This window comes from Capra hircus, chromosome 3, assembly GCF_001704415.2.
Source record: "Capra hircus breed San Clemente chromosome 3, ASM170441v1, whole genome shotgun sequence".
NCBI classification, from domain to species: domain Eukaryota; kingdom Metazoa; phylum Chordata; class Mammalia; order Artiodactyla; family Bovidae; genus Capra; species Capra hircus.
Window position 1 is genome coordinate 79,005,621 of NC_030810.1, and position 13,364 is coordinate 79,018,984.

Consider the following 13,364-nt stretch of genomic DNA (forward strand, 5'->3'; position numbering starts at 1 on the left):
AAGGTGGTCCATGTCTGCCTCCTGCTTTTATGAAAGCCACAGCACACTTTGTCAAGTACTGTGGACTTCAGAGTTCATGGAAGGAGTCCTTAAACCTGCCTTTAATTATCCTCAGTGTCCACAGTAATTAGTGTCTAGCTTATTTAATAGGTATACCTGAAATAAAGACAGACCATAAATATTTGCTGAATGAGGGAATGGATTGTCTCAACTTAGAATCAATTTGTGTAGGACCTAAACTTACTTTTATTACTGAGTTTAATTCTATTTTCTCCCATTGCCTGATTTCTTTCCTTCCTTTTTAAATCACACATTCTGGTCCTAGCTGTCCTCCTTATCTCCTCCTTTTTTTTTTTTTTTTTTTTTTTGTGATGAAACTGAAATATTGGGGTTTTGAGAAAGTTTCATTAGACATAATAAATTTCAAAATTAGCCTAAAGAAAGCCCCAGGAAGGTTAAAGACCCCAAGGAGGAATTTTACTGTAGCCCAGAACTGTTTATTCTTTAACAAATAGTCCAGTTCTCTTTGAGGATTCATTAGATGGGGTTCTGTTGTTTAGAAACACCAGAAATTTTGTCATTCCTCCAGAGCAACATCAACAATTTGAGTTGCTATGATATGTTGGTTCAGATATGGGGTTTGTTTGAAGATATAGCATCATTAGTCAGCTTCTGACAATGCCGATCTGATGAAATAGCGCACACACAGTTGTGAAAGCAATTAATTAAACTGTAAAGTCAAGGACAAGGTTTTATGTCTGTTTTATAAATGTGACCTAAGTGTTTCCCTGAAAATCATTTCACTACATCACTATATATTCCTGCAGTGACAAAACCCACATGTTTCTTTGTGAATTTGTCTGAGTCCTATTTTTCTTTATATTTTATTATTGATGCTTTATTTGAAATTATTTGGACTAAATGAGCTTTACATTTGGCCAAGAGGCATAAGCAAAAATTCTAACAGAAGAGGAATGAAAATATTGAGAATGTGAATATGAATTTTGAGAAAAGAAGGCTTATTATATTTTGCAAGTAGACTTTATGATTGGACTAGAGAAAGTATATTGGGTAATAATTGGAAGAAAAATTTGTAAGTGACAGGTGGAATTAGAGCAGCCTGAAATTGATGTAATGGGAAACAGAAAACCATGATTTCTTAATGAATGGGGTGTGTGGTAATTTTTATTGAGGTGAGCCTGATGGAAGAATGCAGATTAGATTTTGTGAGGAGAGGCTGGAAAGAGAGAGAGAGAGATGTCAGCAGCATTTGGTGTTTTTGTAGGTAGAATATGATAAGAACTTATATTACTTGAGACATTGAGATGGGTCTTAAGATGGGATAAAAATCCTTTGAAAGATAAGGCAACTTTTTTTTTTTTGTATTTTAGTGAAAGATTGGATGTAGAGAATCAGGGTGATGGAAGAGTTAAACATGTCTAGAAGAAAAGTGGTATTATTGATGAAATATAATGGCTTGGCGAGTCAAGTCAGCAACATAGAGAATTTACAGTTTGCTAGGGAATACTGTGTTAATATAGTGACCCCAGGAGACTCAGTCCAGGATGGAAGACAGACAAGCACACAGATACTTGTAAAAGTGCTGTGATTGAGGCAAGTACCAAGTAGTATGACTACCCAAAAAGGGGACAAATAGCATAGCTGAGAAAATAATTAGGAAAGCTGCTTAGAAAAAGCACAATTTAATCTTTGAAACACAGGCAAGAACTGACCAGATAGGAAAGATACTATAGATTGTGCTGTAGACAGGAGTAGCAGGGGAGTAGGGGGAATGTGAGGACTGAAGTCTAAGTATTTGTTAAGGATGATGGAGTGTTGAATGTATTGTGTGTTAAGGAGATTTTACTTTACTCCCTAGGGATGATCATTCAAGAAAGATTAGTTCATTTATGGATATGTCACCTTTTTATTGATGAATCAATTGTATTATAAATACCACTTAGATAGAAATTCTGAATTTGAAGATATGACATAGATTTAAAAGTCATTAAGCAGGTAGTTGAAGCTATGTAATAGGATGAGTTCTTAAAAGGAGTGCAAAGAAGAAAGAACCATGGCTTAAATAAAATCCATGGATAAAATAGGCAAAACCATGATTTATTGGGGGATTGGACATCCCTAGTAAGTTTAGTCAAGTAACAGACCACAGTATGAAAATTTTGTCTTAGTTTTAACATAATACAGCTAACTCTGTAGAAACTACTTGGAAACTTTTGGAAACTGAATTAATAAACTTCCATTTTTATCTCTCCTTTCCTCATGGTGTTTTCCTTTTGAGTCTGAGATATACAAGATTCCAAGCCCCAGTTCATGCACAGCTGTTATTGATCTTTGAGAATTACTGATTAGGAGAAGGTTAGAGTTGAAAGAAAACTGGGGGACCTCTAGGTAAGTGGCTTTTATACTTAGGGGAAAAACATGTTTTCTGACAATAAAATCTTAAAATAGAAGCATTTTAAAAAGTGGGTAAAATGATTTTGCTTTCATTGGAGATGGTGGGGTGATGGGGAGATTGTGGTTCATTGTCCCACCTCAGTAAAGTTCTTTTATCACTTATGGTAGATTCTGAGGAATCCCTCTAGAAACCTCAAACTCTATAGGGCTGCTTTTGAAAACTACTGATAGACCCCAGTGTTCTCATTTGCAGAAGCCAGCAAACTCACTCAAAGACATACAGTTAGATCTAGTTTTAGAACAAACATTCTGCCTTCTGGGAGAGTTGCTTGCACTGTAGGAGGAACTGTTCTTCAATATTGTTACTTAGAAGGTGCATTTACTTAGAATCATTGACAGATTAATGAACATCAGATTTCGTATTTGTACACCCCCTAATAACACAGAATAAGGAAGAAAGGGAACACATGAGAGGGGAATGATGACTGTTTCACTCTTTCCTGCCCTGTTAGCACATGCCTCTTTGATAAAACCTGTTTGTTCTGCCAAGACATATATTTCTAAGAGATGTCTTACTTTCAGGAGAAAAAAGGCAAAATAGGGAACCAGAAGCTGAGTGGGTGAAAATATAAAGGCTTTTTCCTTTTAAAAGATGAATTTTAAGGCAAGAAATAATGCAAATGACTATGGTTGGTGTAGAAATAAAATTTACTTCTGAAATTAACTCTGTTATGGAGAGATCAGTTTAATGAAAGAGTAAATTAAGCTCAGTTTTATCTTCTTTATATTTATGTTTAGAATCTGACCTTAGTAAGAAATGGAAATTATTTTCAATAAAATCAATTTGGAAAAGTTAGTTTCTTAGGATGTTCTGAGAATGGAACAATGTTTGTAATGTTTTTAGATATGGGAAGGTAATCACCTTGTCATTTAGTGTTATACTTCTTTTGCTATTAATGTTTCAGTTCAGTTCAGTCACTCAGTTGTGTCTGACTCCTTGAGACCCCATGAACCGCAGCACACCAGGCTTCCCTGTCCATCACCAACTCCCGGAGTCTACCCAAACCCATGTCCATTGTGTTGGTGATGCTACCCAACCATCTCATCCTCTGTTGTCCCCTTCTCTTCCTGCCCTCAATCTTTCCCAGCATCAGGGTCTTTTCAAATGATTCAGCTCTTTGCATCAGGTAGCCAAAGTTTTGGAGTTTGAGCTTCAACAATAGTCCTTCCAATGAACACCCAGGACTGATCTTTAGGATGGACTGGTTGGATCTCCTTGCAGTCCAAGGGACTCTCAAGAGTCTTCTCCAACACCGCAGTTCAAAAACGTCAATTCTTTGGTGCTCAGATTTCTTTATAGTTCAATTCTCACATCCATACATGACTACTGGAAAAAAACATAGCTTTGACTAGATGGACCTTTGTTGACAAAGTAATATCTTTGCTTTTTAATATGCTATCTAGGTTGGTCATAACTTTCCTTCCAAGGAGTAAGTGTCTTTTAATTTCATGGCTGCAGTCACAATTTGCAGTGGTTTTGGAGCACCCCAAAATAAATTCTGCCACTGTTTCCATTCTTTCCCCATCTATTTGCCATGAAGTGATGGGACCAGATGCCATGATCTTTGTTTTCTGAATGTTGAGCTTTAAGCCAACTCTTTCACTTTCCTTTTTCACCTTCATCCAGAGGCCCTTTAGTTCTTTACTTTCTGCCATAAAGGTGGTGCCATCTGCATGTCTAAGGTTATTGATATTTCTCCCAGCAATCTTGATTCCAGCTTGTGCTTCTCCCAGCCCAGCATTTCTTATGATTTACTGTGGAATTATTCTGTGTCAGACACTGTGCTAGGAAATATAAGGATCATAACTCATTGTCCCTATGCTTGAGGCATGTGTGTGCTCAGTCATGTCGGACTCTTTGTACAGACCCATGGACTATAGCCCACCAGTCTCCTCTGCCCATGGAATTTTTCAGGCAGAAATACTGGAGTGGGATGCCATTTCCTCCTCCAGGGATCTTCCCCGACCCAAAGACCAAACCCATGTCTCTTGCAGCTCCTTCATTGGCAGATTCTTTACCACTGAGCCACCTGGGAAGCCCTACGCTTGAGGAGTCCACAGTATCTTGAAAAAAACCAAATAATTAGAATGTGATGTGATAATTTTGATAATAGGAGATCAATACTTTGAGAGAATGAGATTTTATAAGCTTCAACATAAAGTGGTACTTTAAGTGAATTTTGAATGATAAATAGACATTTAGAGAGTAAGATATCAGTCTTAAATATAAATTATGAAGAAACATATAAAATCTTTCAATGTGACTTGGAAAGTGGCCAGATTCCTTTGTTAGGGGATATTCTATAAATCCACAGCTGATGAAAGTGGCCCTTGGCCAAAGCAAAAAGTATAATTATGTAGGAAATAATCAGAGGTCGGTAGATAACAGAGGTATTTCCAAACAGGGCATCTCTTTTTGGGCATGGAGATGGAGATTAGAAGGTTAATTGAATTAAGTGAAACCATCAAATTAGAAGATAATATTTGAGACCACTATCTGGAATAGCATTGATTTAGATTTTACATATGATTAGGTTTTATTTATCATAGATATCTGATAATAGAAGGAGCAGGTGTGTTGAAAGAGATAGAGGTATGATAGAAAGCAGGGTTGTGGATGGAATGGTTTTTTTAATTACCTGTGGTAGGAGGAAAAATACACTGGGGGACAGGTGAAGGAAAGATAAGGATTTTGGTAGAAACATATTGAGTGTGAGGTGCCTGTGGAATATCTATGAAGAAATATAAACATTGAAACATAAATGTCCTGTTTACTCAGTTGTGAAATCAGAATGATATATTTTGCCCTCCCTATTCCATAAGGATGTTCTAAGGCCTTAAAATAGAAATGAAATAGCATTGAAAAATAGAAAACAGTGTACAATGAAAGAAAAGTTCTTTATGTTATACTTGTTTAGTCCACATTTTCTAAGGAAGAATGATAGGAAAAGCTAATAATAAATCAAAAATAAAAGAAAAAAAATTAAAAAAAAATAATAATAATAAATCAATTATACATTTTAACCACTTTACTGGGCCAGGCTTTACCAATGTTATTTGAGTGTAAGAACTCATTACTTATATACAGACATGTTTAACTTCTTTTTCAATGTATACTGCATCTTCCAAGAGTAAATTCTAATGGAGTTTGATAGAGATATTACAGATATTTATTTTTATTATTTTGGTTCATATTAGGGTGGAAGTTAATGAATGTCTTCTAAAGTAGCTTGGGAAATTAACAAAATATCACTGATGGAAGGAGCCTCAATTTTCTACTCAGCATGATTTTCTCTGTGTGTGTGTCTATATATATATAATGAGTTTTTTTTAATAAAAATTATTTTTATTTCCTGTAGCTGTTGATTACTTGCATCTTAACTACAGTAGCTTCTAGACCAAGGCAAGTGTTACACTCTTTCCTTTTGCTGTTTATGTGTTGCTGTGGTAGTTAATTTCAGCAAAGGAGTTAAATTTCATGGAGCATACTACCTCTGCTTAGTTCTAGTCAGATTCTAATGGTGCTGCTGAAAAGCTGTGTTAGCATTATAAGAAAATGTCTTCCAGACTCCGGGAGATGTAGGACAGGCCTCATAATAGGACCATGGCCTGCAGATCAGGCAAGAATGTGCTCTGAAGGCTATGTTACAAAGCAATAATTGGATTTGGCTCAGTCATAAAAAAGTCCTATTAGAGGCTTTTTGGTTTTGTTTTCAAGATTAAGGAGACAACTTAATCTTTAAAACAACAACTTAATCTTGAGTTCTTCTGAAGAAAAAATTACTGTTAATACTAGGATGTTAATTTCTTTGCTATGATCTTAGTTTTTTGAATGTTGAGTTTTAAGCCAGCTTTTTCAGTCTCTTCTTTCACCTTCATCAATCCTCTTTGCTTTCAGCCGTAAGGGTGGTGTCATCTGCATATCTGAGGTTATTGATAGTTCTCCTGGCAGTCTTGATTCCAGCTTGTGCTTCATCCAGCCCAGCATTTTGCATGATGGACTCTGAATATAAGTTAAATAAACAGAGTTACAATATATAGCCTTGATCTACTCCTTTCCCAATTTTGAACCAGTCTGTTGTTCCATGTTTGGTTCTGTTGCTTCTTGACTGGGATACAGGTTTCACAAGAGGCAGATAAGATAGTCTGGTATTCCCATCTCTTTAGGAATTTCTCATAGTTTGTTGTGATCCACACTGTCAAAAGCTTTGGTGTAGTCAATAAGGCAGAAGTACATGTTTCACTGGAATTCTCTAGCTTTTTCTATGATCTAACAATGTTGGCAATTTGATCTCTGGTTCCTCTGCTTTTTTCTAAATCCAGCTTTATATCTGGAAGTTCTCAGTTCATGTACTCTTGAATCCTAGCTTGGAGGATGTTGAGCATGACCTTGCTAGCATGTGAAAGAATGCAATTATGTGGTAGTTTGAACATTGTTTGGCATTGCCCTTCTTTGGGATTGGAATGAAAACTGACATTTTCCAATCCTGTGGCCACTGCTGAGTTTTTCAAATTTGCTGGCATATTGAATGCAGCACTTTAAGAGCATTATCTTTTAGGATTTGAGATAGCTCAGCTGGAATTCTATCACCACCACTAGCTTTGATTATGGTGATGCTTCCTAAGGGCTGCTTGACTTTGCATTCTAGGATGTCTGGCTCTAGGTGAGTGATCATACCAACATGGTTATCTGTGTCATTTAGATTTTTTTTGTATGGTTCTTCCATGTATTTTTGCCACCTCTTCTTAGTATCTTCTTCTTCTATTAGGTCCATACCATTTCTGTCCTTTATTGTGCCTATTTTTGTATTTTGTCTGAAATGGTCCCTTGATATCACTTGCTCCTTGGAAGAAAAGCTATAACCAACCTGGACAGCATATTAAAAAGCAGATTCATGTTGATGTATGGCAAAACCAATACAATATTGTAAAGTAACTAGCCTCCAATTAAAATAAATAAAGTTAAAAAAAATAAAATAAAAAGAAGAGACATTACTTTGTCTGCCAAAGTCTGTATAGTCAAAGCTATGGTTTTCCAGTAGTCATGTATGGATGTGAGATTTGGACCATAAAAATGGCTGAATGCCAAATCGTTGATGCTTTTGAACTGTGGTCTTGGAGAAGACTCTTGAGAGTCCCTTGAACTGCACGGAGATCAAAACAGTCAATCCTAAAGGAAATAAACTCTGAATATTCCTTGAAAGTACTGATGATGAAACTAAAGCTCCCATACTTTGGCCACCTGATGCAAAGAGCTGACTCATTAGAAAAAACCCTGATGCTGGGAAAGATTGACAGCAGAAAGAGGAGGGAATGACAGAGGATGAGATGGTTGGATGGCATCACTGACTCAATATACATGAGTTTGAGCAAGCTCTGGGAGATGCTGAAGGACAGGGAAGCCTGGGGTGCTGCAGTCTATGTGGTTGCAAAGTGTTGGATCTGAACAACAACAAATAGTTTAGGGATGTAACTTGGTACTGAACTACAGATTTATCAGCAGGTTTCTTGTAGCTCTGTTCTGAGAACATGTTTATATTCATCATATTGCTTTATATCTATAACTACGAGTGATGTTTTAAGATGGTTATTTTTATGAAAGTACTAGGAACGCATGACAAGGTACAAATTTATGTTCTTTTTATATTATTTTCAAGTCATGTTCAATAATAATAATTTATACTTGTAAAACTTATATGGCAATCAGTGAATTGAGCTTCAAAGAGGATATGTCTTCTGTCAGTTAGCTTGATATTTTGGAGACAAAGCAGACTGCAGACATGATTAAATTCTTCTAAACCTGATGAAGAGGGATATCACATAATTTTTAGGTGTGATTCAGAAAAAATCAGCCTGGTAAAGTCAGTTTGCAGAGGATTTCCTTCTGATTGGTTATGTGGTAAACACTTTCCTGTTCTTTGTTCAAGAGATTGCCATCAATGGAGTTCATCATTTATAGTTAATAACTAAAAGTTTGGTGAAGTTGGTTTTTCCTCCACAAGCTAATGTTTTCATTGTGTTTTTTCTGGTAGAAGTTCAATAATTCAACAGGGCACATGTTATTAAGCTCAGGACCTTTTCTGAAGAGTCACTGATTATGATAAACTATCAGCTAAGAGATTTATGCTGATCTTACTCAATTTTAGAAACAACTCATTCCATGATCTAGATTTTAGTGTGGATACAGCCCACTAAGCTGAATGATATGCAGTGCCTCTGAGCCTTTACAGAAATGATTGTTTGTAGCTATGAGAAGTCAGAGATTAAGGCTTTGTGTCGTCCTACAGTATCTAAGTTTTAATTACTGTTCCTTGTATATTGTGCTAGGTAGACCACTTTATAGTAGCTTTTCTCATGGTCCACTTATCATGTGATGATGGAGAGGAAAAATATGCTTTATCTATAAACTGACATTATTTTATATTGTCGTATAAGAACTCAGATTGTACATTAGTAAAGTACACAATCATACCTACCTTGTCAAGTTAGCAAGATGCCATTTTTAAAATTTTATTTATTTTTAATTGAAGGATAATTGCTTTACAGTATTATGTTGGTTTCTACCAAAAGGGTGCCATTTTTTATTCTTTTTTAAAGTGCACATATTTCTAGAAGGCTTGGCTTTTAGAAATTATGCAGTGTTGATGGTTTTTCGTATTTGTTCTAACTTGAAGGGATACTTTTAATTTTGCTGACAGTTGCATTCAGATTTAGCTTTTTCAGAAAAAAATTGATAATCCTGAGTGCTAAGGAGACCAGATAGGGTTTTTAAAAAACATATTTAAGTAGAATAAACCTAAGGAATTATCACATGTAAAATTTACCTTAGTAGAAAAGCAACTGGTTTCATTTGTTGATGAACATAAGTGCAATTTTATATTTATGCTTTTAAAATAATTCTTCTGTTTGAAAGATTTGTACTTTTGATGGTACTTTCAGATCTGAAGACTATTTTCTTGATAGTACTAAAAATCAATTTTATGAAAATAAGATTTCATCAGAGAAAATACTATGAATTATAAAGATGAAATATATAAATATGGTGATAGGAACCACAGATAGAGATTTTGAGTTCGTGATAAATCTTATCACAACCTTATCACTATATGAAATGTTACATATGGACACTTATTATTTTCTTTTTCTTTCTCTAACACACTGTCATTTTCTGAATGCATAGATATAAGTGCATGTGTAAGTAGCAAGTATTATGATTCAAGTACCACAAAAACAAATGTCACACAAACACAGTCAGACCATGATCATATTATTATTTAAATGACATAGAAGTTTGTTAATGATCTGGTTAATTCAGAAAAATGCCAGTTATACAGTTCACTTAGAATTAAAACTTTCTGAGCTTGGATTTCTTTACCGATTGAATAACAAGTATGATTTTAAAATAGTCAATGTTTCCCTCATAAATTTTATTTGTTGGACATTTAAAAAAAAAACAGTGATTAGAGTAAGTTCTTATTTATTTCAGGCACAAACTGATAATTTATTAAGAAAACACTTTTAAACTGTGTTTAATGCGAATCACACTTTTAAACCTATATTACCCCCATTGTAGTGACAGTAGTAAAATCTGTGCTTGCTCTAGCAGCACACACACTATAACTGGATATGGTGATGAACTCTGCCATAGGAAACAATAAAGTGCTTAACAAGCCGTACATCTCACAAAAAAGCTGTGAACATCCAGATTTTGAATTTACATGATATCATATTACATTATTTCTTTGAAAGTAATGGAGACCCAGATATCCACCAGAGGCCATCTACTAAAAATTCATTCATTCCTGAAATTGACTTTCTTCATACAAACTCTTGATGTACAAAATATTGGCTTAATATTTTTGTAGTGTGTGTACAATGACAAGTGAGTCCCCTAAATTTTCTAACTCTCAAAAGCAGAGGAGAACATATGTAAATGTTTCAAAGAGAAGACAGCATTGCAAAAGAACACAGAATGGTCATTAAATCATGCTAACATATTTTTTGTAGGTTAAAAAAAAGAAATTGTTAAATTTCAACAATTTCAAGATTGAGTTTTTCATCCTAAAATTTTGATGGTAGGATATTTGAGAATGATATTTTACTTGTGACATTTGAAATGAATTACTCTTGAGAATTATTTCTTTATACAATACCTTATCTGATTTATTATATCTTTACAAAGGAAATGATGATATTATGTATATGTGAAACTAAACATTTACAACAATTTAAGTTATATATTGTTTATTATAGAATATACTTTTTAAATCGTAAAACCAACCCACACTGGTTTCCATAAAACTGCCTTAAGTGTGTAGAAAGTACATCCAAACACAGTGACATGTTTCATATATATTGATTATGTTTTTGGTGTTATTAACATAAGATATTATTAAAGCTCTGTTTTTTTGATTACACCACTTCTGCACACAATGAATCAGGGCAACAAGGGGTTGTCTTCCCATCTTGTGTTCTGAATCGATTATTTAAACATTTAGACCACTTGGGCAACTCCCGTTTTCCCACAGTTTTCTTTTGTACAAATCTTGCCAACAGCTCTTCAGAATTTATAAGTCCAGATGACATTACAAAAATTTAATTTTAAGAGTTTTCATATGTGCTTCATGTACTTTTAGAATCCTTACATAAGGAGTTAATTATTGCCAGTTGTATGTAAAATTTAAGTTAAAACATTAATATACTTAATTATATAAGAACAAAATTTGAATGTGTAAGAAATGAGTAGAGTCAAGTCCAGTTGTGACCAAGCTGCATCTTTGCAAGCAACTATATGGGTTGCTTCCAGTGGCGTGAACAGAGTAGCTCATCTTTACTGAATCAGTTTTAGGATTCCATGTCAGTGATCCAATAAACTTGGGGTAAAACAAAGAATCTATGTAAGAGATCTGGCTTGATTTTCTTTTTAGGTTATAATGCTTATGTAAAGGAGTAGGTTGAGAAGATACTTCTTTCTTGACCACTCTTGAAAAGTGACCCATAATGATTACTGAGATTAAACTTCAGTGTATTTTATAAAAAGTATTACTTACTTTCACAGAAGTGAAGAGATACAATTGCACAATGGTGGTTACAATGGTAGAAATACGTATTGCCAATAAAGTGTTAGCAAGAGATTTAAAAATGAATGTACAGCACCGCATCAGAGAATCGTATAACAGCAAAATGATTAATATTATTTTCTCATATAAATAAGATCTTTAAATCTGTTTTAGAAATAAATGAGGGGAAAGTGTTTTTCCCCTAATTCCTACCAAAATATTTTCTGATGTGGAGCAAAACACAGTAAAAAATGACAGATTAAAAAAAAAAAAGACATTCATGCATTTAAGCCACCATTAATCTCTGACTCTAATATAAGGCAGATCATTAATCTTTTGTAAAAGTATGACTTTAGCCACTTAAGCTCTTTTAGTGCTTTTCATGACAAGGACATGATAGGCCTTGTAAATAAAGAAGTTAAGATGTGTTTCAAACAGGTTAATTTATACAAGTTCAGATGTTTTTTGAAACACCAACTTTATAATAAAAAATGCTTTGGAGAAATGATGAAAGTTATAATAAAGAGAAAACAGAAGGGGTCCTATAGAGTTGATCACAAATGACACTGTTTAGATTGATGACAACAAATTACATTTGCTTATGTGTCATCCTCAGTCTTAATGATGTGGAAAAGGGTGACATTGAATAGGACCTGGTGACCATTGTTCCAGGCATAAAGAGCTCTATCTCTTGCATTGTAGTCAAGCATGGATATGTGAAAGTATTGGTTATGAAAGGGAATGTCCATGTACTCATATGTGGAGGTTTTGGTGGAATAGGAATAATATACCTTGGCTCCAGTTAAGTGGGAATTGGTGACATACAGTGTCCCACAGATCATGAAGGATTCCCCTGCACTTCTCTTGGGATAGCCAGTGTTCCAGCTCTTCATCACCTCCAGTGTATCTTGGTTAAGTTGGCTGATGACAATATTGCCTGCATTCTGGTTAGTTGCATACACAGCCCACAGCCCGATTTCATCAGCCATTAAGTCGATGTCAGAGAACCCACCCCATGTGTAAGGGTAAACGTTGTGGAAACCAGCATATTCCAGGCTTCGTTGGGCAAGCACTCTCCCCATATCAAAGCTGTATTTGATGATGATGTTACTCTGATACTTGTTAAAGTAGAGTGAGCCATTGTAGACAACATGGTTAGTTCCTGCCCATTTGAAAGGGAGGTTGTATGTTCTTGATTCAGCCCCGCTGACAAAGTCAGCAATTGATTTGTACTCACGGACAATTTTATTGTTGGTATAACTGTCCATGTACCAAACCTGGAAAAAAGGGGGAAAATGGAATAATTAAATTATATATGTTTTTGAGAATTCCAAAATAAAGACACTAAGAATCAGGACATATTGTTATTGTCATTCTCAGGCTCTGGAACGTTGTCTTTCCACTTACCTGCTTTAGTGTGATAGTACTGCAGACTTTGACAAAAAACAGTGGCATGGCCTACATAGAAAGGAACAATGTACTGCCTTGAAATTGATTTGCTTTTTTTGTCCTTTCTTTTTTAGTTGTTTTAAAATTTTTTGATCATTTGATGCTTATCACTAAGTGAACCATACGTCAATGCAAAACACATCACTTTGTTCATTTACCAGATCAACTTGATTAGTGATAATTGCAAAAATCATCACATTTGGAAAATGTATTTGTTCCACTCCTTGCTCTGAAAAATATATGGTCTAATTTTGTACATTCAACTTATTTTCCCTTTATGGACACCACAGAACTTTCAAGTAATAATTGCTCATTGGATCAGCCTATAGGTACAACCACCTTTTAATGAAATAATTTTACTAATTAAGCTACTAAAGTTCA

The 13,364-nt window shown here is 34.7% G+C and overlaps 1 protein-coding gene across 2 annotated transcripts in view; it reads right to left on the bottom strand.

Annotated features, from left to right (window-relative positions):
* Positions 9,730-13,364, bottom strand: part of OLFM3 (olfactomedin 3) — a 225,502-nt gene continuing 221,867 nt past the window's right edge. For both annotated transcript variants that reach the window (XM_005678030.3, XM_005678029.3), the window contains exon 6: positions 9,730-12,811. In XM_005678030.3, coding sequence (XP_005678087.2) covers positions 12,134-12,811 — 678 coding nt within the window. In that variant the 3' untranslated portion in view covers positions 9,730-12,133. The remainder of the gene's footprint in view (positions 12,812-13,364) is intronic.